Source organism: Musca domestica, unplaced genomic scaffold, assembly GCF_030504385.1.
Source record: "Musca domestica strain aabys unplaced genomic scaffold, Musca_domestica.polishedcontigs.V.1.1 12, whole genome shotgun sequence".
NCBI lineage: Eukaryota > Metazoa > Arthropoda > Insecta > Diptera > Muscidae > Musca > Musca domestica.
In genome coordinates this window covers 4,486,240-4,514,126 of record NW_026712155.1, presented here as the reverse complement: position 1 = coordinate 4,514,126, position 27,887 = coordinate 4,486,240, and the positions used below count along the sequence as shown (strand labels likewise).

At 32.0% G+C, this 27,887-nt stretch overlaps 1 protein-coding gene across 1 annotated transcript; it reads left to right on the top strand.

Annotated features, from left to right (window-relative positions):
• Positions 1-2,597: 2,597 nt before the first annotated feature.
• On the top strand, positions 2,598-27,887 carry LOC101894095 (pair-rule protein odd-paired). The gene is made up of 3 exons (XM_059118104.1): positions 2,598-4,450; positions 25,534-25,703; positions 26,541-27,887. Exons 1-3 carry the CDS (start codon positions 3,424-3,426, stop codon positions 27,294-27,296), a joined length of 1,953 nt encoding a protein of 650 aa, XP_058974087.1. The 5' UTR covers positions 2,598-3,423; the 3' UTR covers positions 27,297-27,887.

Genomic DNA, 27,887 nt, shown 5'->3' with positions numbered 1-27,887 from the left:
TGTCTGGAGTATTTTGGAAAGCAAGGTTGGCACTAAAAAATATCAAAGTGTCGATCACCTCAAGCAAACGCTTCGCCGGGAATTGGACAAAATACCGCTGAGCAACATTCGGGCAGTGTGAGACGATTTCATTGGCCGTTTGAAGGTTATAATTCGTGCCAATGGTGACCAATTCGAACAAATCTAAACTTATTCTAAAATTTGATGCTATTACCGACCATTTTTGCTTTAATTCAATAGAATTTAAAAAAAAATAAAAATTATAGCGTTTGACTTAGTTGCAGTTAATTTATTTCACCCTGAACAAAATATTTTGTACATTGTCTTCCGGAACAAAATTTTCTGAGTTTTTTTTAAGTTTTAAAAATCTTAGATATTTTTTGGTTTTGTGACCAAGGCCCGGATATTTCTTTCTATTACAATTTATGAGTTTTGTATGAATATTTTTTCAGGAACTTCTTAGTAGAAACAAATGAGAATTTTATATAAAAAATTCTGCAAAACACTGAGGCTGAGGTTTTGTATGTGTGGTTATACTGACTCATGGATTCATTTAAATAGTCCTAATCTATGTAATAAAATAACATTTTCCAACTGCGTTTGGATCTTGCGTCTGGCCTGTCCATTCACAGAAGATAAGAATGTTGGGAAATACAAACTTAAAAATTAAAAAAAGAATTATAAAAATCGTTTATTAGTAGGACTTTCGAAAAAGGTTCGTGAATTTTTTGTTCAAGAATTTTTAGTGCCTATTTTAAAAGTATTTCCATCTAATTTCGGGATTGCTATGATATATATGTCAAGAATATTGGAATCTTTGATTTCTAGCATGAAAACCAATAATAGCTAGTTACAGGGACTTACGAAGCTTGGAGGCCATGACTCTCTTCTTCATGGCAAATCTCCAGTGATTTATTTTATTATATATTTTACATCGGAAAGTTAATTCTGTGTCCAAATAGTTTCGAAATGTCTTTCTATATATATACGCCGCTACCTTTTTATAATTACCAAAACAATATCGATTATCAATTTTTTGAAATTATCAAATCCGATGAATAAAAGAGGAAGATTTAAATGAGAAACTGCATTAATTGTTTTTATGTTGTTTATATATCGCTATAGCTATTGGAAGTAGTAGCTCAGCAATTTTGGCTGTTCCTCAAATGTATGCCATTACAGATAAATACATTTTCTATCATGCCAGCAATTATAGCCTAATTTTGAATTAATTGTAAAATATGATCAGTTGGCAGGTATTAATTGCAAAATTTTTAAGGGGGTATTTTTTATAAAAGTATATTTTTTTTGCACTTTATGTTAATATATTTATTATTTTACCTTGTTAAACTATATGTACCTACAAGTAACACCTAATTTGAAAATTTGTATAAAATATGACCACTTAATACCCAAGCCCATTATATCACACACGTGTAAAAAAATTAAATAGAAGAAATTTGTATTTGTGTTTTAAAAAATTTCGCAAACATTTTTAAATGAAATAAATAACGAAATAAAATGTAAAATTAATTTCCTACGTATAAAAATCGTTTTTCATTAAAAGTGATTAGAAATTTTTCACAACAACAACTACAAAACAATCCTTAGAAATTAACAAAAAAAAAACAAAACTGATTAAATAAATTTGAACACATTTCGGCGTTTATTTTTAATTAATATAGAAATTTATCAGCCATAAATTAAAGTTGTTAATTGTCAAGTCATTAATTATTAATTTCATGTAGCTGGGCTACGTACCCGCCAACAAAAAATAATAAAACAAATAGCTGCAAGTTTAACCAATAATCAAATTGTAAATAATTGATGTTGTGATCATGCGTAAACACGCCCTCTTTTCAAAGCAGCATTTCCCCAAAAGATCCCCAATCGAAAACAAAAAATCTGTGTTGTTGTATTATCAAATGGGTGGGAGTGTTTATGTTCCATTCACATTAACCAAAAAAAAAGGAAGGAAACCAGTTTCCGTTAATCAAGTTTGTGTGGTTATGTGTTAACAAACCACCATTGTGAAAAACCCCTCAAAGTAATTATAAAGAAACAACAACAATGAACTGTTAACAAACTTCATATTTAAAAATTATCAAACAAAAGAGGGGAAATTGAAAAGAGATAAAGGTTACTCATTCCATATGCCTACTCTTTCTCGCGTGTGTGTTAGAACTCACCATAATTCCAATTGGATTTAAAGAGCCCAGTTTCTCATAACTCTCTTTCTAGCGTATGCATTGCTCCCCTTCAAAGCAGCCATTTATATTTCTCTGAGCCACATGCCTTCTCTTTCTCTCCGTAAGGTTTGATACTCACCTCAGATTCTCAAACTCACCATTAACAAAATTGTACCGTTTACCATTTATGTATATTGGCGCTCTTTACTCTTGTTTCATGTGAGTAGTAAATTTACATTTTTGAGTATCTCTAACTCTCTCTTTCTCCCTCCCATTGGTGGCGTTTCAATTTGTTTTGTTTTTGTGAGTTAACATGCTGCAACACCTCGGTATGTGGCATACGATTCCCTGTGGTACACACAGCGCTAACACACCGGGTTTTTGTTGTTTCATCGTCGTCATTCGCGTTGTGGCTCGCTCGTTTGTTTGTAGTCACCTCTCGTCGTCGTCATTATTTGTTGCCGTCGTCATCTTTGCTAGCTGGCGTTATTAACAGCGGCCAAACAGGCAGGCAGGCAGTCAGTCAGCCCAGCAAGTAAAACCAATAACAACAACAAAACACACACCACCACCACCATTGGCCTACCAACCACAGCAGCCTTACGGCAACACACAGCCATATAGCGCAGCAACAACCACCACCACCACCACCAACCATCCAACCGACCCAGGCAGGGGTCGTTATACACAACATTCTGACTGTGTTCACATCGTTGTTGAGTAAAATATTTCAGGAGTCAGTTCAGTCCTGCTGCGCATCTTGTAACGTTAAGTTTAGTCGAGAGTTGTGCCGATGATCACCGCTTGCCCATGCATGCTGTGGTTCTCTGTTACGCGTTAACAAATTTTTATGAAATTTCACTCCATCGAATGAATTCAATAAACAAAACAAAATACATTTTTCCCAAAACCATGGATTTAAGTGAATAACGAAAAAACAAAATATTAACGGAATTATTATTAGCAAAAAACAAACGAAGGCCATTGATAACGGATTACCCTAAAACACAAGTGTTTGTAAACAAAAATATTGAATTAAAACAAGAAAATATTGAAAAAAATTCCAAGTGAAAAATATGATAAAAATAGTATAAAACCGAAAACAAATTGTGAAATTCAAAAATTTTTAATAAAAGAATTGAAAATAAGTTGTGTAAAATTTTGTGAAAATCTAAAGAAATCTCCGAAATACTTTAAGAATTTTGAAAACAAAGAAAAAACAAACTCCCCCAAAATGATGATGAACGCTTTCATTGACCCCACGACCACCAGCCAACATCATTTGGCCACCTACGGCATTCGCATGTCACCCACCAACTCCACCCAACAACAACAAACAGATCTGGCCGCCCATCAACAGTTGCAACAGCAGCAACAACAACAGCAGCAATCGCCCCAAGATGATCCCCAACAGCAATTGGATACCAGCGGCCTAATGTCGTCAGCCATGTCTTCGGGCATTTCCAGTGACATGTCATCACCCACTTCAGCCTATCAAAACAGCGGCTATGGACCGTTCAACACCCAACTGGGTTCATATTCTTCACGGGACTTTTTGCTGGGCCGTCGCAGCGAACAGGATTACATGTCCGGCACAGCCTCAGCCCAGGCTGTGGGCCAAGGTGCCAGTGCCGCCGATTCCATGCTGTTTCCCACCTTTCCTGCCTCACATGCCAATCATCCGGATTTGACCGGTTCCTTTGGCCAGCATCCCTTCCACTCACATCATCATGCGGCCCATCATCATCACTCGCATCAAATGCGCATGGGCATGGCCGACTATGCCACCCATCCCTATGCCCATGCGCAACATCATGCCAATTTTCCGTCGGTACATGCAGCCCATCATGCCCAACACATGGGTATGCATCCCGCCGGAGCGGGAGCCTTTCTGCGCTACATGCGCCACCAGCCACCCACCTCCGCCTCGGCCATTAAACAGGAAATGCAATGTCTGTGGATAGATCCCGACCAACCGGGCCAGCCCAACAATCGCAAGACCTGCAACAAGATTTTCCACTCGATGCATGAAATTGTCACACACTTGACGGTGGAGCATGTAGGCGGACCCGAGTGTACCACCCATATTTGTTACTGGATTGGCTGTTCGCGCAACGGGCGCCCCTTCAAGGCCAAATACAAATTGGTCAATCACATTCGGGTGCACACCGGCGAAAAGCCCTTTGCCTGCCCACATCCCGGATGCGGAAAAGTCTTTGCACGCAGTGAAAATCTCAAGATCCACAAGAGAACGCATACAGGTAAGTTTTGCTTTATTATTATTGTTTATTATCATAAAACGGATATTGAAATCCGGGGATTTTCCCGGGATCATCGCGGAAAACAAGACATTTAAGCTGTAGGCGTTTGCACTGACTTCTGGCAGGATTTTCCTCTACTTTTGTAGTTGTTGTTGTCAAGTCATAAAGTTATGACCACCTTGCATTTGGTGTTGCAAATGTTGGCCTGCTACCTGTTTCGATTTGATTGCAAAGGCGAATTTCTTTAATCTCTGTGAGGATTTAGAAATCTCCTCAAAAGAGATTAGCCAAGTTCACGCCTAAAAGAAATGTTTGTTTGTTTTCTATTGGCAGACTTGTTCTCTTAACTCTTGGCGGATTTTGTCAAGTCTTTAGAAAAATTCTGGTTTAGAGGAAAGTTAATCTTTGGAAAAAAGAAAAGAAAGGATTTTCCTCTCTTTTTTCGAAAAGTCAAATATGCTGAGAATGTTAGAGTGCCGAAGAGGATTAGGGAAGGAGTGAGAATATCCAGGGATTCATTTGCACTTTACATGGAATTAGTTTTCAATAGTTAGTCATTTCATTGTTTCTTTATTTTATTGAAATTTTAAAAGATTGTTCTAAAAAAAATTATGGAGTCACCCATATGATCTCGTTTTACAAAATATCAGCCTTCACATCTTAATTACAAGTTACTGGCAATAATTTTTAAACATTCCAAAATTAAACAGCTGTTGTTCGCATGCAATAAAATCCAGATTTTATTAATAACAATAATGACGAAATGTCTGAAATCTGAAAACGAAAATACATTTTGAAAAATTCCATAAATTTTGGAATTTAATAAACAAAATTAAAATTAAATTTTATACTTTAGTTGCCTTGACAACAATGGTCATTGTTTCATCTTTCATTTATTGACCCAGACCTGACAACAGAAAAAAAAAATCAATTTGGAGTCCAAATCCCCCTTTGACCTTTAATGCCCCCTTCCATGTTATTCGATTGCCTATATTTCAATATTTTATGGTGTCACGTCTCTCTCTCACATCCAAGTACTCTTTGTCGATATTTTTTTCACATTACACCAAATGTTGACGGAAGTTTTGACACGTGTCAAATCAGCATGAAAGTGTCAAAGAGATGTGTGGTAAAATGTTCAAGTGGTTGGTTGGTTAGCTGCAACAGAGGCCTTACAAAACACTTCGCACTTGGAATGTTGTAAAATATTTATTATAAAACAAATCAATAAACATTTTTGTAAAGGACTTGAGTTAGTGGGTGGAGAATAGCGAAATATTTGGATTTTTTGGGTGGAAGATAAGTGAAAAGGGTATTTTCACCAAAAATCCAAAAAAAGAGAAGTTTTCAACACAAAACGAAAAAAGAGACGTTTTTTTCAACTCAAAAAAATATTGAACGACTTTTTCTTGTTTAATTTAAAACTAAAAATCTCCATTTCAAAAGATTTCCAATTCAAAATAATTTATTTGTGAATTTTTTTCCCATTCAGAATAAAAATATACAGTAATGATTAAAATAACAAAAAAATTATAGGTGTCCATTGAAACCTAAAATTCCTATAAATATTTGCAAAAAAATAAATTTATATTTTCCAAATCCAAATCATCTTGGTTTTAATATTAACAAAATTATAAGAAATAGTAAAGAAACCGACATTTTTCTGAAAGGATTTTTTTATTATTTCTTAAATTTTGAGCTCTTTATATAATTTGTAATTATTTTATATTTGTTGCATTAAAACCCAAAATTCCTATAAATTTTTCCCATAAGGGATATTTTTATTTTAAATACTTTTTCAATATTTTGTTTTAGAAAAAAAATAAATAAATAAATAAAAAATTTATAAAACAAGTAAAAAAGCTTCTACATAAACAAATAAGAACTTTTTAAAAAAAATATAAATCCTAGCATTTATTTAATAAAAAAAAATGAAATTGTTTCCTTTAAATCTGAAACTTCGCCATTAAATTTTTTTGGAAATCTATTCTTTTCTTTAACTTTTAACTTTAAATTATTGTTTTTTTTCATCGACTTCTTGCCATAAATGTAAAAAGAAATTAATTGAGAAGATTCCAATTATTCCAAGCCATTTCTTAACAAATTTTTAGTTAATGCTTTGAATTAAAAATTTCCATTTAATTTGGAATATTTTTTCGTTTTTTATTGAAAACTATATCCTATAAAGAAACCTAAAATTATGATTTAGAATTTATTTAAAAAAAAAATCGTAAAAAAATATTTTCCAATTTAAAAATTCTATACAAAGTTTTATAAATGTCATAAAAAATCCCATAATTAAAATCTCCTTATGAAGAGAATTATATTTGTTAACACATTTCGTTATTTTTTCCTGTTTTTTATTTTTATTTTTTGATATTCCCATTTCTTTCCCTTACACATTTCTTAATTAACTTGTATTTCTTTACATTTGTTTAAAACAGAACTTGATTATCTTCTAATTACTTAAAAAAAAAATCATTGACTTATTCATATTTATATTTTTTTTTGCTGCGTAATCCTTCTCCTCCAACTCCTGTACCAACGTCAACGTCAATCATAAATATCAGTTTTTCTTGATTAGCTCTATAATACTTGTTAATATTATTTTCCAATACAAGTGGTCTTTGTAAATGATCTTCCCAATTTTTTTTCATTTTTTTTTCTACTCAAAATTAATCCATCATCATGTCTTAAAATGTTGTATTTATATTTGCCGACGCCGCCATCAATTCTAAAGATGTTGTTGTTTTTGTTGTTTTTTTTTTCATCCATATGTATGTTAACATTTTAATTACTTTCCAATGATATGCAATTTTTGAATGAATATTTTTTTTCGATTTCGGTTAGGGGGATACACCCAGTTTTGAATTTTGAGATTTTTGTGAACAATATTGGCAGGTAACAAAAATGTAAAAAAAAAATGAATTCAATGATATGGATGCAAGTGGGAGCTGGTTTAAAGTTGAAAAACAGAATGCCTTCTTTATAACTCTTTTTGAACTACTTCAAAAAGAAGCAGTGAAAGCATCACTTCAATGCGAATGGGACCAATTTTGTTTGGCTGGATAATAGTGGCAATTTTTCCATCTTTGTCAAATTTGTTATCTTGGCAACTCTGGGATTATTATTGAGTTTTAATTCAGATAAATCAGAGTATCGGTTCCCATATAAAAATAATTTTTGGGCTTATTTTAATTATATTTTTGCTAAAAAATTATTAAATTAATTAAAATTTAAAACAGGAAAGTTATTTCAATATTCTCTTAAGAATATCTCTTTCATTATTTTGCCCAGCTATGCTATATTGGACTTTCACAAAAGATCAGAGCATTGCCAAGAGAAATGAGAGATAATATCTAAGGCAATTACTGGGTGATAAGTGAATCACTGATAGTGATACAGCCAAGAATTTTTAAAAAGTGGCACAAAAATAAGTTTTCTTGAGAGCCATTTCTCTGTCTCATCATCTAATAAATTAAGAGCTGATAACATGGCCAGATTTTTTTATGGTTACACAAAAAGTCCCATATCGTCAAAAAATGGTTACAAATTTCGTCTTAAATCGTACAACGGTAACCCTGCTGAGAATGAAAATAAGCTCTCCACAAGAGAATTCGTAAATAAGGGCCAGTTATGCAGTTAGTTTTCGTTCTCTTCATCAAAAGTTAAATTGCTATCATCAGAAATCAGTTAGAAATGGATCAATCGGTTCCCCTTCCCTGATCATTAAGAGAATATATATAAAAAATGTGTTCAGATTTAATGTCAAACTCCAATGCATCGTTTTTATAAATATTAAATATGCCGTAGAATTTATAACAAATGTGTTAAATATTTATTTAATTTTCTTGCAACTTCTCAAATTCCCTTTAAGTTCCATCGGACATTTTCCAATATTCAACATTTCTCCTTGCCAGCCTAACAAGTGAAGTGCCAAAAAATTTATAGCTGAACACAGGCGAACAAAAAAAAAATTCAACTGTCACTTGCAGTGGTAGTAGCAACGGAGTATTGGTGTTTTGTTGAGAGTGTCGAGTCGAATTGTCGTAATAAGAACAACAACACCACCAACAACAACGATAACAGCAACAACCCAGTCGACGCCGTTTTGGTAAGCCATGATTGCAGATTATGTCCTTGCCTCCCTGTTTTTCCAAATGAAAACATATATGTGACGCCATATTTGTTTTGCTTGCTTGTCAGAAAGGCTTTTTCTCTGCAAAAAAGGAAAAACATACACACAAACACATACACAACTGCATGGTATGGACATACATGTATGTTCCATACAATGGTCATACATGTGAGAAAAACAGGGTTTGGTTCCGGTTTCATAGACACACACACGTTCTCTCCATACAGGAACTTGAAAGGACATGGACGACAACATATCCTGTAGTTGTTGCTGTTATTTGTTGTTGTTGAACACAGTCAATTCAAGGTGTCTCTGCCGAAACAATTATTATCAACCTGAAAACCCCAAATACTTACACTCCCATCACCATGCTACAAATATTTCCATGTAGGCTTTTGGATCGGAAAAATTTTACCAGAACACACACACACAAATTCAATTGTTTGCAAAGTTTGCATTTAATAAACACTTAACAATAAATATAAAGGATATTGAGAGGACACAAAAGGCCAGTGGTATAAAATGCACAAAAAAGCGAAAACGGCAGTATTTAAATGCCATACAATGGTTAATGGCTTGCAGTGTGTAATGGAATTGAAAGGCAGGAGCGTAGAGAGAAATGCAAAAGGTTTTTAAAAGGATATAAAGAAAGGATTGATTATTTCGGTATCTGAACTTCACACTTTGTCACAAATCACTTGCAGTTGTCTTTATTGGTTTTCTATTATAAATTCGAATATAGGTTCGGGTCCTGCCATATGTGGTATCTGTAGCAGGACCCGAACCTAATATCTAGCATTTCGAAACGATTGAATATTTTGAAACTCGAACCTGATTATTATTATCTATTTTGCTTTCAATTTTAAATTCAAAAATATCAGGCTCGAGTCCTGTAATGGAAGTTGTATGAAGAGAAAAAAGAAGATTGTTTTGAAATCTGAACTTCTAACTTTTCCACTGAGTTTACCCATATTCTAAATTTGACTTAAATTCGAATATTGCAAGTTTTGACCTAATACGATTGCCGTACAGAGCGAAAAGCGAGTAGTTGTTTTTTTTTTGTTTTTGATAATGAAGAATTAGTTCAGCATTATTTTTGAAATGTTTATATATTCATTTATATTTACAAAAATACAAAAAGGAAATATTGAAATATTAGCCTTTTAATATTGGCTTGAAATCCACACGCCTCTGCATTTTTCCACTCCGATGATAATGGTTTAAATTGCAGCCTTTTTTTGGTTTATTGACGTTTTCATTAAAAGTCGTCCATTACTTAATTATGGCCATGAATATTGTCGTCGTTGTGAAGGGCTTTTTGTATTTCAATATTTTAAATTGTCAATAATTTAATAATTTTTATTTTTTGCTTTAGTTGTGTCTAAAAAAAATTAACCTCAATTTATCTCCCTCCATTTGTTTTGGAATTTATGTTAATTTCTTTTTTTTTTTGATTTTTCGCTTCTCTTTTCGCCACAAAAACAATTTACATATTTTTGAATTAAGGCGGAAAAAAGTAATTAATTTCAATTTAAAATATAATCAAATCAAATGTTGGGTAATATTTTCCAAAAAAAAAAAGAATCTCATTTATATCATTTTGAATGCCAGAAATCAATATACACATGTGAATCATTGAGAAATTTTCTAATTTTTGTTTTAGTATTTTGGATAGGTATTCGAAATTTATTTAAAAATAATTTGCCATAAATTGGCAATTAAATATTTAATTGGTTTGGGAATTAATTTTGTTATGGTACCTACGAAAAAAAGCTATTTGGGTTTGGTTCATTTCCCATGACCAACCAAAAAGTAATTTGGAGTTTCTAATTTTGAACAATTTTCTGCTGTGGGAATTTTTAATAATACCCAGTAAAATAGTTAAAGTTTATCGGGAACTTGCTAAAACGATCCCCCATGTAGAGGAGAGAAATGTAGAGCACAACTTTCTCTCAGAACATTCAGCCATATTTGAGAACATTTCATTTAAAACTGTCACACTAGCCTAAGCCAGTGGTGCTCAAAACCGTGTTCTAGAACATGAAGAGAAAAAAGAGATAATTTAAGAGAAAATTAAAATTCTGTTTTTCTTTATATTTTACGTTTCTATATAATTGTTTTTAAACACGAATGTTTGCCAAAATAGTTTATAAAGCAAATGGATAAAAAATATTTGTATAAATAATGACTTAACACTGTTTTGTTCTTGATTTAAATAAGCAAAGAGAAATTTGACTGAACAGAGATATTTTTTCTTGAGCACCCCTGGCCTAAGCTCTATTTTAATTACTCTCATTTAAATAAAGAGAACTTTGTTGCAGCAAATAGGGTTACCTAGGCATTCAACTTAATGTTTTGGGTATTTGTAGGGAAACCTGATTAATTCCTGTATTAAAATCCATTTCATTTAAAATTTTTTGAATTAATTTCTTCATTTGAATTTTCATAAAAAATAACCAGTGTTAAATGTATGTTTGAAATTCTCTCTAAAAATAACACCAATTCTAATACGGCCAACAGCGTAACAAATTGACGGATTTTTTGAAATTTTACTCATGGCAAACAACGAATTGCAAAGAAAGGCTAAAATATTTATGATGAAAAACGAAATACCTGTGTATTTTTGTGACCCCAGCAGAGACATTGTCTGGTTGTTTGGGCATGCACCAAACACAATTTGATCCTTCTTAGAATTTCATTGTATGGCAGAAAAAGGCCAATGCCAGAGAAGAGTCACAAAGAATTTTGATGCAACAACAATTTCTAAGGCATGTCAAAAACAATTGTCTAAAGAGTAATTATTCCATATTGACAAATATCTTTTGGGTAGGAAAATAAATTGAAAGGAAAATCAAGTCATCAATCAATTTGCAAAAGAAAACATGCAAAATAATTTATAAATACTTAAAATATCTACATCATTTACTCATTACAACTTGCCACTAACTTCACTTGATTAACACCATCGTAATAGATGAGAGTGAGAAAAAAAACATGGCAGGAAATGACGGCGTGAATTTCCTTTCTCAGTTAACACTCAATCTTTACCCTCTAATGCCAGTGACTGGCTTCATAATTAGTTTGTTCTTTTGCCTCTTCTATTTTTTTTTTATTATTTTGTTTGTTAGAATATAATCTGAAGTGTAGACAAGTTTAAATGCACTCCCAGCCAGAGGAGTAAACTACCATTTAATGACCCTTGTTTTAAAAGGATGCCATGGAGAGCGAAGCAACAAAAACAAAGATGTAATGAGCTTTTTACTTTTTGTACTGCATAGAACTCAGTTCAGTGTTTTCACTACTTGCATTAACACATTATAATGGCTGAGGTTGCCTTGGTCTCTTTTTATAGTTTTCAACTTTTTTTCAATTATTTTGTTGGTTGTTTTTTTTTTTTTTTGTTTCGTGGTAACAAAAAGCCATTATAGTAACCCAAGTAAAGTGGTTTGTAGGATAAACACTTGGGAAGTTTATAATGCATAATGAATTGGTTTTAATATAAAGGTAAAGTTTTGGGTTTGTTTGTTAAATTAGAGGGAAGTAATGATGCATAAGCGTAGTAAAAAAAATAAAACAAATTTAAACATGTTTCCTCTAATCTGCACATAATAATTAGGTGGATAAAGAAAATGTGATTTAAAAAAACAAGAACAAGAATTTTGAACACATTTTGCCATAGTCTTAACTAATAATTTTTGTAATATCGAAATTTTGCCAAGTCAAAGGACCAATTTCCAGGTTTCTACAAATTTGAAACTGGAAAATGTAAACTTGAAATCAAGTAGAAGAACCATATTTTCTATCTAAAAACGTTATTTTGAAATAATTCTTTGTCCAGTGAAGGACAAATTTCCATTTTGCTACAGCTGGAACTTAAAATTTCACCTTTTAATCAACGGAAGACCATATTTTTCCATTAAAACTTTTTTCATATAATTTAATCGATTTTCTAATTTTTTTTTTTAATATTTTGTAAAATTTATTCATATTTTGTCAAGTCGAAGGACCAGTTACCATTTTTCTACAAATTTATATGTGGAACATAAATTTTACCTTTTAATCAATTCGAAGGGCCACATTTTCTGCTTCAAAACATTTTTTTCATTTAATTCAATGGAGTTTCTAACAATTTCTTTAATAATTTGTACATTTTCATTATATTTTGTCAAGTCGAAGGACCAAATGTAATTTCTCTTCAAAATTTAAATTGGAACATAAATTTTGACTTTGAATCAGGTCGAAGGACCATATTTTCTGTCTATAAACTTTATTTTCGTATTAATTTGTTGCAGTTTCTAATAATTTCCTTAATATTTTGTAAATTTTTTGTCCTATTTTGTCAAGTCGAAGGACCAAATGGCGTTTTTCTTCAAATTTGAAACTGGAACAGAAATTGTAACTTTCGATCAGGTCGAAGGACCATATTTTCTGTCTATGGACATTATTTTCGTATTGTTTTTAGGGTTTCATACAATTTCTTTTATATTTTCTGATGTTACTTCAAATTCTTCAAGTCGAAGGACCATTTTGCTTGGTTTTCTGTCCCTGTAAATTATTAAAAAATTTGTTTACCCAACAATTTTTCCATTTTGTAATTAGGAAAACCAAATAAGGGTGACATCAAACGCCCATATACTCTCGTTGATTCATCAAAACCTTGCATTCATTATGAATGAATACAAATTTGTTATGAAAAATGGGAACGACTGACAGACGTTACGAGTAAAAACCAGTCATACATGTTACAAATGTCAAAATATAGTTTTTTTCGGATATTTAACAAATAGCCAAGGGATAAGTAGACTCATTATAATTTCAAGGTATTAGCAGCAAAGCATATGAGGAGACAGGCTGAGGAACTACATTTATTTTAATAGATAATTGTAATGGTGGGTTGTTTGTTTCATTTTTTAGTAAAAAGGGTTGTTTCAGGTTTTTTTGTTTCCGAACTATGGTAGCCATTTTCTCATTCCTAAGGGTTGTTAGTTTTTCGGTAGGGAAAACCAGATGGATGTTCAAAAGTTGTCAGCTTAATAATGACAATAGTTTATTATCTGTTACCCCGGGCAATGGGTTGCGTGTTTGAGCCGATTATGAAGACATATTCTATGGCCCAGGCTTATTACATTTATGTATTCAAAAATTAGGTTTATTGCCGGGGATTGTCGAAAGGATTAAAAAAGAGGGCGTTACTGCTGCAATCAGTACCAAAGCCAGGGGTGGTTGCATTGAAAAATATTTGAAACTTCTTTTTCATATTTCTGCCATAGATTTTTTGTTCAACATTTTTTGTGTTTATTTTTATATTTTTCCTTAGAACTCTTTTTTTGTGATCAGAATTTTTTAAGCATTCTTGTACAAAATACCTTGAGCTGTCATAATTTGAAATTAATTTTTGCATACAAAACCGAAAAATTCCTTGCCACTTTACGCCACGGCGACTGCCAACACCAACAACACCCAGTAACGCCCTTTAGCTACCTTTTTTTTTTTGTTTTGCCTGCCATCCCCAGAAACATATTTCAAATTCTTTTTGCAACTTTACGATTAAGCCAAGTCTTGGCAGTTCGTTTTTTTTATAAAAAAAGAAGGTATCATAATCAAATGAATCCAAAAAAAGAAAAAACGCTCAAGAAACCTCCAACTCATATAAAACAGATCAGCCACAGAAAAACCATAAAATTAAACTGTCAACTTGTATAAATTCAAAAGAATCTTTTTTTGGCTTATGATGGGAGATGAAGAAGGAGAGCAGGAACAAGAAAACTGAAAAGAAAAGAACAAATTTAGTTAAGAAATCCCTGACTAATCTTTGTTGAGGATATAACCAAAAAAAATTGTCTGAAAGAATCAAATGCTCATTTTTTTGTTGGTAGAGAATCAAAATTTCTCAAATTTGAAATTTAAGCAAATTTGTTTTTCCTCACAGAACATGTGTTCGATTGTTGGCTTTTTTTAAAATGTTGCATGACCCAACAGATTTTTTTTTCAACATTTCTGCTTGAACGCCTTTTGTGGCGACAACAAAGCAGGGCAGAAAAAAGTTATTTTAACCCAAATATTTTCCCGTTGACACATGCCCACATCCAAATACTTTACAGCCCAAAAGTCAATTAATAAAATAAACAAAAAAGCACATTTCATTTGCTTCAGTTTTCGGTTGCTACGCCAAAGAACAACAACTGCGAAGACTTGTTCGTTCTTCTCACTAATCAGATTTGACAGTTTTGTGACATGCTGAAAAGATTTTATGTAAAAACATACCAACACAAGATATTCAGACTCTGCTCGGCTCCCTTCTTTTTATTTGCTTTTTTGTCTAACAGCAATAATTGGCCAAACAGTTTATTTTGGCTTAGAATTTTATTTTTGTGGTTTAGAAAATGAAAACAAAAACAAGTCAACACCACCACTCGCATTCAATATTGTCTCCGCTGCAAGAGTAAAAAAGTCTCAAATTTCACATTCACACAAAAAACCACCGGAGAACAGTAGCAACTATTGTGGGAATATTTTTGGGGGGGAAACGCTTGAGAATTGGTTCCAAGAACCAACTGTAAATCCTAAATAAAGAGTCTTTTTAGGATGGCCTAATTTCCCGGGGTATTATTTCCCTGCCTTTTTCACACTTGCATAGCGGTAACCCTTTAACTGTCATACATTCAAACTTTCAGAGATGAGTAATTATAACAGTTAATATTTTGCCTCTCGGATAACTTGATCAGAGATATTGATTCAAAGAGATAATAGATTTGAAGAGAACTATCATTGAGTAACACAGGGATGGGAAGTTAGAATTTTTCTAAATTTCTTAAGTTGAGCGATTTTGGAAACAATCCCAAATTGAACTCAACTTTTGCTAAAAACAGCGTATTTTCTGACAAGCTCAAGGAGTAGACAGCTTAAATAAAGGGTTCTACTCAAACAAGTCTGATGTAAACATATTCTCATTGTAATCAATTTTCAAAATTTTCCTTTCATCGATATTTCCAACCTGTAAATAATTATTAAATTGTAATTCCTCTTTCACATCCCCCTTTGTGTTTCCTTCAACTCACTCAAATTTCCTCCTCCATTCTTTGTTGATCTCTTCCTGTCAGCAAATATCCATCTCTCTATACTTCAATATTGAAACGATTTAAAATATGGGTTTTTCATACGAATATGGTTATTAGCGTTATTTAAGATGACACTTAAAGTAGGGTATCATCATTACCTCCAACAACAAATGCAATGCAACAATGGCAACAAAATACCAAATGATGACAAAAAAGATGACAATGAATAAATAATCGTAAATAATATCGAGTAGGAAGAATGGAAACAAAACAAACCCAAGAAGAATGAGGAAAAACGTCACCAAAAACCGCGGCAGACAGACAGACAGACAGACAATAAGTCTATGAAGTGTCTTTAAGCCTATTGTCAGCGATATACATTACTTAAGGCAAATGAAGTGTGTAAAATTATCCGAAAAATAAGAAAAGGAATCAAAGAGAAGGTAACAAAATATGTATCATCATCAAGAGCAAGCAAGGCAAAAACCAAAAAAAAAAAAGATGGATTGACGTACGGAACTAAGAACATTCAACTGAAAACGCTGAAATCATACCAATATGAATTGAAGCGAACCAAAACAGCAACATAAAGATTAGCCAGTTCAAGAGAAACACGCAAGCAAACAAACAAGCCAAGCCAAACCAAGCAAGAAATGACAAAAGATTTTTTTTTCAGTTTGTTTTGTTTGTTCGTCTTTCTACAGCAGCAACAAAACAACAAATCCCCTAAGTAAGAGGAGCTGCTTAACAACAATGAAAGAAGGTATCTGCATTCTTCTTTTTTTTCGGTTTTGGTTTTCAGAGCCAGGCAGTTTTCGTTTAACAAAAAAAAAAAATGCCGTCGGTATTTTGTCAGGAGGATTAGCAAAAACTCCAAGCCAGCCAAGTGTTGGAAAGCTGAAAATTTTGCCAACCAAAAGCCGAAACTAGAGCAGATGAGATTGGTAATCTTTGTCTTTTCTTCATCACAAAATTTTCATCAATGAATATTGTCAACAAGGTGTTGAATGTTTAAATCCTCTTACATGGTTTTGAGATAAGATTTTAATCTAGGGACTCAACCACTCCTCTCTGTCTCTTGTGTCATTGTCCTTTGCCCATCGCTCATCGCTTTCATTGATCTTTGCCATTCCATGCAGGCCTTCCAATTGAGCCCTTCGTAAAAAAAATAAGTAGCAAAGAAATTAAAATGTCATCAAGATTGTTTTCAAAACACTGACTTCATCACCGATAAAAGTGTGTAATATCCCTTCAGAACATTCTACAATAATTTACTGGAAATTAACTCTTCTTTATCGCTCTACGTTTATCTTTATGTCACTTCTGGCGTGTCTGGAGTGGTTGCCTGGTATGGGTTTGTTTTTTTTTTTTCGTTGTTCCCTCCTTTTCAACTTGTCAAAATTAACAAGATTTTGATTTTTTGATAAACTCTTGACAAATGAAAAAAAGCAATATTTTGGATATTTCATTTGGTTATTGATATATGAGAATGAAATTAAAAAGGTGTGTGTATAATGATGATGTCATCATTATTTTATTGAAAAATATGTTGTTATGAAGCGAATATTTTATAAAAATATTATTTTTGGTTTACACAGGACCTTTAAATCACTTCTATGTGTGCAAATTATATTTTCCTTACAATTTCTAGGTTCCATCTCTGGCAAGTTCACAAAATGGCGCCCAACTTGCTTTTGATTTGTTTCTCACCTTTTTCATATCTCTCGTCTATGACACTCTTTAAGCTTTTGAACAGAGTTACCAATGTGTAATTATTCCTAAATTCTTATTTCAATATTTTTTGCTGTTTTCAAAGAATTTTTAGATTCTAAAGTTCCTGAATTTTCTTTTATTTAATTTGTAATAGTCTGTATACCTTATGATGATTAAATCACAAGTTTTAAACGTTTGACTGTATTTTCGAATATATGATTGTACCACACATACCCACAATTGTGACATTTAAAGAAGAGTGAGTAAATTTATGGTGCAGACATAATCATAATGCCAGGAACATACACACATATTTATATGTGACATACACAATTCTTTTGGAAAATTTTCTAAGGAAAATTTAACTGCTTGCGACAGTTGTTGAGACAATGATGTTAAATAAAAAGGATATTTTAAGGCAAAGGATTTTACATAAGAAAGAAACTTCATAAATTCTTAGACTGAATTCTTGTATTACGAAAATGTAAAATAAAAAATATTTTCTTTTCAAATTTCCAATTTGACATATTTTTTCTAACGATTTTTTGATTTAACATTTGAATAGGACAAATATGTATCCAACGGGGTCCAATTCGTATATTATAAAAATATTGAAATTAAAACAAAAACCTTGGAATACGAAATCAGGTCAAACAAATATTGTAAAGAAAGGGACAATTATCTTAGACAAGGGTCGGAAAAAATTAAGTTGTTATTTTCAGTTTTCACTTCACAAAAGTAAATTTTAAATAAAAACTTAATTTTTCCGACTCTTTTTTAAGATAATCTCACGTCAAATAAATATTTTAAAGAAAGAGACATCACCTCTTTCTTCACAATTTTTATTTGACATCATCTCTTTCTTTACAATATTTATTTGAAAAAAAAAAACTTTTTTTATTTATTTTTTATTTTTGAATTCTTATTTATAATTGAATTCTCGGATTCTCATTTTATAAAAATATTTAATAATACAGTATTTCATTTGAAATATATTTCCATTAAAGAAGTTTCCATTTCACATTTCACAGAATAAGAATTGACGCCTCAATTTGAATTTTCACAAAAATGTTCTCCCCTAATTTTCACCTTTTATTTCAAAAATATTTAAAATTTCCATTTTCCCAAAAATGTAAAGCAATTCCCTTTTATCTCCTCTCATTTGGAATTTATTACCCTATTTTTCAACAGATATTCTAAAATCTTCACTCAATACCCAAATATGCTGTCATGTGTGAAATGCATTCTTCTATTTCCCCCCAAAAAACCACAAAATGTTTAAATATTTTGGCAGTTTTGTAAGGCAAAAAAGGACCCAATCGAGGCAACTGACCCTCAAGAGGCAATTATTCAATGGATCAATGAATGAGAACAATACAAAGAAATTATGAAATATTTCAGCAGGCTTTTAGGCGATGAAACAACATGAGTTATGGTCCATACAATCAGGGATGACCAGAGATAGCAAAACCACCCCTAAATCGCATTTGAATACCTCGAAGGTGAAGGGAAATGTAACCGAAAATTGAAACATAAATTTAAATAATTTACAATAGTTTTGGCAACTCTATTAATTTAGTAAACAGCTGATTTTTTTAACAATGTGTAAACAAGGAAATAACTCAGAGAGTGAGAGAGAGAGAGAAGGAGAGCTAGTAATGAGTTCCCATCTCCCCTTGTGGGTAGCAGAATTATCTGTTAGGGATTTCGATTTAAAAATATTCCTTTTATTCTTCCGGCTTTATTACCACCATCCCATTAAATAATAAATCCTCTGCTGCCTAGGATCCTTTTTTTGCTATTTGGATGGCCTTATTTGCCTTAGCTACTGCTTTACAAATATTTCATTTTGTTGCAGTTTTTTTCCGTTTCTGTTCAACATTCTGGCATACGATCAACAACAATGCAATTTTATATTAGAAATAGATACAAAAGGTATTATCATCAAATGCCAAACGAACGAAGAAGCATCGGTAGCAGCAAAAAATGACAAATACATTTTTTTGTTGTGACATTTTGCCACAACAAAAAAGGGGAGGTTTTCCGCATAACGATTTTTCACCAGCCAACATCACAATGGCTTATGGCTGAGCTGCTGCTCTGCGATGATGGTGATGGCAAATAAAATTGCGCATCATTTCGCATTTTCAGTTCTTTTTTATTATTTTTGTGTGTTGACACTTAACTGGGTATTGTGGGTCTTTGTGCCAACGAGGGTTTTGGGGAGGAGGAGGATGCGAACTCACTCTCTCACTGTTAATGATGATTTATGACAGTGATGATATTTACGAGAGGATATTTAATTTCTTTTCAAACGTTTCCGCTTTATTTTGTCCTCTTTTGTTTTTTTTTTATTTTTATGATGATGGGTGAGTGTGTGTGACTGGCTGGCTTTGTTTGAATATAACCAAATCCAGAATCTGTTAATTATTTATTGCAAAGTGTTATTTTTATAACAAAGTGTGGTACGAAACAAGTTTTGTCTTGTATTCTTTTCTAAGAGAAATGGTTTCAGTTAAAATTGCTGGCATTTAATTAATCATTGCGGCTGGTGAATCAGTATAAATGGGGAGTATCAGTGAATCAGTATAAATTAGCAATAAAAATTATATAATTTTTATATACCTACTCAAGATTTAAATGGCGCTTAAGAGATAGTTGTTGGAAGTTTTCGAAATTTACAAATAGTTTTTTTAATATTAGGAATTTAAAAAACTTAAAAAACTTCCAGCAACAGTTTCTTGGCTGGAGTTTAATCCTAGAAGAGATAAAATTATATAATTTTATTCATACTTTCTAAAAAATTTAATTTTTTACATTATATTTAAGTCAAAGAAAATTTCATTTCTCTCTTTCTCAATAGCCACATTTCAGGACTTCTTTAAAATTATATAAATTAAAAATTTTGAATTTTTTTAGAATACAAATATTTAAATTTATTCAAATCAAATTTATTATCAATAGCCACAATTTTGGAATTTTTGGAATTCTTTAAAATCATATAAATTAAAAAATTTGAATATTTTTTTTAGAATACAAAAATTAAAATAAAAATCTTTTTCTTTGATATCCTTAAATTATCTCCCTTAGATTAATGGAATATACATATGTATGTATGTGATTTCCCATTTCCCTTTCTGCTTTGCTTCACCCACAATCTCCATTTGATTTCAATAACAACAAAAGCTCCAACTCAAATATTTTGTTTTGTTTTCCCTTTAACTTTAGTATAAGGTTGATGACGTTGTGATATTACTAAAGCGGAGCAGCGGAGGGAGAAAATTGTCGTACATTTGTTTTTGACAGGCTTAAATATCTTGCTTTATTGCATTATACATTCAAACGCATGTACATACATATATATTCGAACACAAACGGAGGGGGGACAAAAACTTATGTTCAATAACACCCCCTTGGAACATACGTTCAGACGACAAATTCACCCCCCAACCAATGCCGAGGTGGATGGCATGGATGACTGGCTGGCTGGCAATCCCCCAATAAAGATTTAAATGTGATAAAGCCATGCTAGAATAACAACACCCATTAGAGACTCCCAACCACCCACACACCAACACAGACATAAAATCAGGAACGTGAAAAAACTCACAATTCGACTACAAACGCTGGAAAAGTAAATACCCCACAAATGTGGCGCATAACACCCCCACATCAGAAATTCCACAAATGTAAACCCTATTCCCCCGAAAAATTCACTCTCTCTCTCTCTCTTCTCTTTGATCTTTTGGAGCAAAGAAACAGTGTTGCCGTTTTGATGGTTTTCAAAATCGCCTGCTTTAATATGAATATTATGCAAAATTATTAAAAAAAAATATCTAAGCCATAGAAATATAAAAACCCACAATTGCAAAGCTCTAAATTTTCGTTTTATACCAAATTTAATAAAAAAAAATCCTTTGGCAATGGCCATAAAAGTTTCGTGGCAGTTGCCAAAAAAAAAAAAAAAACACCGAAATTCAAATATAATGCGAAAATTATGTAAAAATCCTAAAGCCTAAATACAACAATAAGCCCACCATTTTTTGTTGTTGTTATATTTGGTGATGTGCGTGTTGTATTTGCCTTTGGGGATGGGGTTGGGTTGGGAAACGGAAATCATTGTCCTACTGTTGCCACTACTAACATCGGCAGTTTGGCCTGAATGGGTGTGATTTAAAATAAAATTAAATTTCACAGAGGGTTCTATGAAACACTTTCTTGTGTTTCTCGTCATTGTTGTTGTTTCTTGTATACAAAGAACAAAAATATTCAAATTCCTTAAATGTTTGTTTTCCAGCCAGCAGCAGAGTAGGAAAGAAAAAAATACACGCCTTAATATCTTTTGCCATTTTTTAAGACCCTTTGAATATGTAATTCAGGCAATGGCGTTTAACTGAAAGTTTGCCAGAGTAGAACTGGAAAAAAACATGTGATTTTTATGTAATGGCTGCGGGAGGAAGGTGGAGCGTTGAAAATGCCAGTAAAAAAGATTTCGAACTGCAATTGACAGTTTTTTAAATGGAAATTAAATTATTTTTTTTTTCGTTGCTTCCTTTCTTTTGCCTTTTTTTTCATATTCTATGCGAAAAAACACATTTCACTCGCATAGCAATAAAGCAGCCCGAAAAAAATAGTAAGAAAATTGAAAAAGTTTTCTTTTTTTTTTTGATAAATGAAAATATAAGGAAAATATTTGTGTTTAAGACCTGGGTGATTTTGTTACTTCGCAATATGCATTTTAAAACAATTTATTTAACAATAAAAAATAATTTAACTTAAAATAATGTATAGCGGAGTCATATTTATTATTGGCCATTAATGACTTTTAATGTCTTCAGTAGTAAATTACAATTTTAATGACTTTTAATGTAAAGTGGCGCCCAATGTTTTTAATATTGTTTTTTGAACTTCCAGCAATTTTTTTTGATTTATTTTAAAAGTGACAATATTATTCCTATTTCAAAATTCCTAACAATTTGGCATATATTAATATTCTGTTATTTTAAAGTAATAAATAATAGTGCCATTGTTGGTGTTTTTTGGGAAGAAATAATTGAATTGTAAGCTAAGGAGAAAGGCGAGAAATAATTGTATTGTAAACTAAGGCGAAGGACAGACATGGTTAAATTTTAGTAGTATTTTCCGAATAGTTTTTAATCGTTTAAAATTCTTGTTCTTCTAACTAAATTAAAAATTGTTTTGCAATTAATTATTAAGTGGCGCCCAACGTGCTTTGGTATTCCTCAGGAATCTTTTTTAACAAAACCCTAATTTTTTCTATATTTTCAATGTCATATTTTATTATTTTCATTCTATCAGAAACTAAAATTCTGTTCAAAGAAAATTTACAATTTCAGCCAAAATTTTTAGGATTTCCTCTCCCATCTCTTGAAATTTTAAACATTTTCACTAATACCTTATTAGATTTCTATTAAACGTTAACAATTTGTCTCCGATTGATTGGAGCTCATTAATTTTCCCTTAGGTTCTCCACTCTCTCCCAAAAAAGAAAAGAAAATTCTTCTATTGTCCCAAACTCCATTTGTATTGTTTCGCCGAGGCCCATTTTCAACGCCCCTCCCTATTCTCATTTCATTGTTGTATTTCTTTTTGTTTTTTGGTGTTTTTAACAATGACATGTCAAATGTCATTTCAACTAAGACTCATAAATTATTTCAGCTACCCTCTCCCTCTCTCATACTTTGGCATTGGGTTGAAGAGCCAAAATAGTAGTGGTTGTTATTGCTAGTCTACCTCTACTTTTTATTTTGGACACAACGTTTTGGAATGCATCACCCAAGTTAAATAGCGTTAAAAATTAATTTGCCAAGGGCTCTTGAGCGAGTCTGGTGTAATTAATTATAAATACAATTAAAATAGAGGGGAAAAGAAATAAACGAAAACATTTAGAGGTGTCTGTCTGCTGGAGAAAAAGAGAAATTATGGGGAGAAATTTGATTTTTTGAATTTTTTTTTTTTTTTCATAAAATTTAATTAAAACAAAAATTATCAAAAAAAAAAAATAAAAAAAATTAAATTATTTGATTTTTTTACAAAATCTCCACTAAGTTGGAATTACAATTTTCTTAAAGAAATAGGACTTTTAAATACTTCTTTACATAAAATCGCTTTAAATTAAAAGTGGCGCCCAACGTTTTTTAACGAGAAGTTGTATTTTTTTCTCTTTTAAAGGCATATAATTTTCGTCCACTTCAAAATATCCCATTAAATGTCTAATGACATTCAATAAAAATTGGCGCCCAACGTTTTGCGAGATATTGTATAAGGACAAATCCTTTCTAATTCCAAATATCCCATTAAATGTCTAATTAAGGTCAACTCCTTTACAATTCTAAAAAATATTTTTTTACCGTTGTTAAATTGAAAGTGGCGTCCAACGTTTAAATAGCGAGAAATTGTATTTTTTTTCTTATTTTTAAAGAAAAGATTACAATTGTCAAGTCTTTTATTAAATACATTTATAGCTCTCCTAATTACAGAAATTCGAATTCCATTCCTTGATACCCAAAAGAGAAATATATATTTAGTGGCTTCTGCATCGAAAAATGCCAACTTTACGAAGGTCTCATTGTAATTTTTTCGATAATTGCACATAATTTATTTTAAATGTTTCTTCTTTTTTTGAGATTTTTCAATTAAAAGATTTTCAATGTCAACGCTTGTCTATATCTCAATATTTTTGGTGCTTGGAAGCTTAAGGCTTTTATTTTTTATTTTTTTGTGATATGCCAGCCACAACTTTCCATTGTTATCGATTGTTGATAAATAATATTTTAACAGCCATAATCCGATTTAAACTTTAAAAATGTCAAACGATATACAACAAGGGAACAGCACAACGGGTACCCCAATAATGATGACAACAACAAAACAATATGGAAAAAAAATTAAATGCCCCACCAAAATAATCCGCAAGTGTTGAAATTTAATAAAAAGGCCACGCATACATATTATTATTATTATTTTTTTTTTTTTTTTGAAGTAGAACAGTTGATGTTTTATGGGAGAAGTAAATTTTTAATTTAAATAAAGAAAAATAATATTTTATTATACATTATAAAAAATAAATATGAAAACTCGCCCCTTGAAAATTTTGTGTAATTTATGGCCTCTAAATTCACTTGTCGGAATGGGGGTTTTGTTTTGTTCCACTTTGATTTTGATAAAGGTCTGATTCCATCTTTTATTTCTTCAATCAAATGTAATTAAATGATATTTTTATAGATTCTCAGAATTTTGTCGCTCTTTGACTTTTGATTTTAGTTTCATGCCTTTGCCTCCTTCAATTTTCCGTCGTATTGTTTAATCGATAAATTATTATCCAACTTTGTTTCACCACCACCATTCTGGGAGAAAAATAAAAAAAGGAATATCCTCCATCGCTGACCTGTTACACCTTTTACAGGTGTTAAATTATATTTTGCTATTTCAATAACCATATTTTCTCTCCCCTCTCAGTCCCGGACGCCGGACTTTTGTTTTCATCCCAACAAAACAATGGAAGTCACAAACACACACACACTCTCGTAAAAGCAAAGGGCCCTTTTTCCAATAATTTATGGCATTTTATTTTAGTTTCTTTTTTTTTGTTCGTTACACTACAACCTCCTTTGTATCTCTAAATGACAGCGTTTATTGTTTACATTGTGGCAAAGCGTATTAAATTAAACAAGCGCTACGAAAAATAACATAAATAGTCACCTTTTTTTATTCTTCTTCTGTTTCTGCTGCTGCTCCATAAAAAATAGTTGGTACTACATAAATAATGTCATTTATTTGACAAAAGGACGCAATGTTATGTGTTTTTTTAGTTTTGGATATTGAAAAATTATTTAAATTCTTGTGAGCACACCCTTTTTTAGTTGTTTTACTAGTCACCATGTCACCCAGTTATTTGTAGTTGTTGTTGTTTTTGCTCTTCCTTATTGGGTTTAGAGTTTCAGGCGCCATTGTTATTTTCTTCTTCACACTGTTGTCTCATTAATCACATGGAAGTGTTGCCATTATGGATTTTAAATGTTCTTGTTTTTTAGGAGGGGGTTCAAATTACTCAGGCATGCGACAAACTCTTTAAAAAAGCAACTAATCGAGAAGAGTTATTTATTTTTTTATTAATTTATATTAATTTATGTTCTTTTTTTATTTATTTCCAGGTGAAAAACCCTTCAAATGCGAACATGAGGGCTGTGATCGCCGTTTTGCCAATTCATCGGATCGTAAGAAGCATTCGCATGTCCATACATCGGATAAACCCTACAATTGCCGCATTAATGGCTGTGATAAATCCTATACTCATCCATCATCGCTGCGCAAGCACATGAAGGTAGGTTTTCAAAAAAAAAAAAAAAAAAAAACAAAAAAAAAATATTTTGTAAAATTACAAAAGTGGCGCCCAACATTTTTTCAAAAAAAAAAAAATAAATAATTTTTTTACTAAATAAAATAATGAATAAATTAACAAAAGTGGCGCCAAGCGGCTCTTCAAAAATTTAGTTTTTTTTAATTTTTTTTTCTAAATAAAATATTAAAGCAAGTGAATAAAAGTGGCGCACAACGTTTCTTCAACAATTTTTATTTGTTTTTTCTTTAATTTTTCTAAATAAAATAATAATGATATTAAAATGAGCAAAAATTGCGTCCAACGTTTCTAAAACAATTTTGATTCTTTTTTTAAACTTTTACTAAATAAAATACTTAGTAAATACTTAAGTGAATAAAAGTGGCGCCCAACGATTCTTCGAAATGTTTTTTTCACTTTTCTAAATAAAATAATGGCATTTATATGAAGCAAAGAGGCGCCCAAAGTTTCTAAAGCAATTTTGGTCCTTTTTTTAATTTCTATTAAATGAAATACTTAGTAAATATTTAAGTGATTAAAAGTGGCACCCAACGTTCCTTCAACAATTTTTGTTTGTTTTTTTTTTTTAATTATTCTAAATAAAATAATAAAGACATTCAAGCGAACAAAAGTGGCGCCCAACGTTTTTCAAACATTTTTTTTAATTTTTATAAATAACAAAAACATTTTTTTATGTTTTTCTAAATAAAATAAACATTCAAGTGAACAAAAGTGGCGCCCAACGTTTTTCCAACAATTTTTAAATATTTTTTGTTTAACTTTTTACTAATTCCCAACATTTTTTCTCTTGCTTTTCTCCAGGTTCATGGTAACATTGATGAAAAATCCCCATCCCATGGCTATGACAGTGAAGGCGAAGAGTCCTCCTCTTCGAGCATAGTGACCGGTGGTGCCCAGACACCACCTTCGGCCCGTCTTACCAGCGATAATTCATCCGGAAATGGCAGTCTAAATAAATCCTCACCGCATTCCATTAAATCTGAACCCGGTCAGCCCAGCACAACATCTATGCATAATGTCCACCTGGGAGCCTCATCGAGTGGCAGCAGTAGCACAAACAGCAGTTCTCATCACAATCAGCAACATCACCAGCAACAACAATCATCATTGGCTAGCCAGCAACAGCAGCAACAACAACAGCAGTCACATCATCACCATCATCATCATTTAAATCATCACGAAAGTAAATCCTCGGCCTTGCAGCTGATGGCAGCTTCATCGGCGTATCTACCGCCACCATTGGGTCCACCGCCCTCACTGACGGCCGCCGGCAGTAGCCATCATCATGGACATCATCATCACCATCAGGGCATGGCCGGTTCGCCGACATCTTCGGCCAGTGGTAATGCTGCGGCCGCCTCAATGTTGGCCGTTGGTGGTCATCATCCCAATCATCATTTGCTCTATCATCCGGCGGCCCAACATCATGCTGCCACGGACTGGTATCATGCTGCCGCCCCAACAGCCGGTGCCGATGCCATGAATCCCCTCAATCATTTTGGACATCATCATCACCACCATCACCTAATGCATCCTGGTGCCGCTACAGCCTATTGAACATTGAAATGAAAGAGATTCTTAGGACATTGTAGGTCTTTGTGTTTTAGGAAAATTTTTCATTAAGCCCCCCCCCTCAACCCGCGCTTAGCTCTAAACAGGGTAAGCTGTTGTGTTTTATCGAAGGCTAAGCAAATCCAAAAGCATCTCAGAGAAGCTTAAAACAGATTTCAAAGCCAAAAAACACATGGAACAGTTCTCTCTCTCTCTTGCTCCCTCTAATATCTAGGCCAGTTAAAGGCATGGAGTTACTCACAGAATCCTGATTTCTTCTGATATCCCGCTCTCTAACACATCCACACAAATTTACTCTTTAGTGCTTTCTTTATGTTTTAAACGCCCATAAAAAAATCGCAAAAAGCAGCTACTATTCCTATTAAGTTTATATTTGTAAATTAAAGCCAAATATTTCCTCAAAAACGAAAAAACAAAAATTAATAAAAAAATTTATTGACAAAAATACTAAAAATTTATAAAATTAAAAATTCAACCTTTAATTAAATACCTGAACATTTAAAATATTACAAATAAAATGTTATTAAATTTAAGTTGTAAATATTAAAAACAAAAATAAATCTCCCCTCTAAGTAA

Excerpts from the sequence above, each read along its gene's own strand:
- LOC101894095 (XM_059118104.1), top strand. The coding sequence starts at position 3,424 with ATGATGATGAACGCTTTCATTGACCCCACGACCACCAGCCAACATCAT. Across the intron at positions 4,451-25,533 it reads CCACAAGAGAACGCATACAG|GTGAAAAACCCTTCAAATGC; the intron begins GTAAGTTTTGCT and ends ATTTATTTCCAG. Across the intron at positions 25,704-26,540 it reads CGCTGCGCAAGCACATGAAG|GTTCATGGTAACATTGATGA; the intron begins GTAGGTTTTCAA and ends GCTTTTCTCCAG.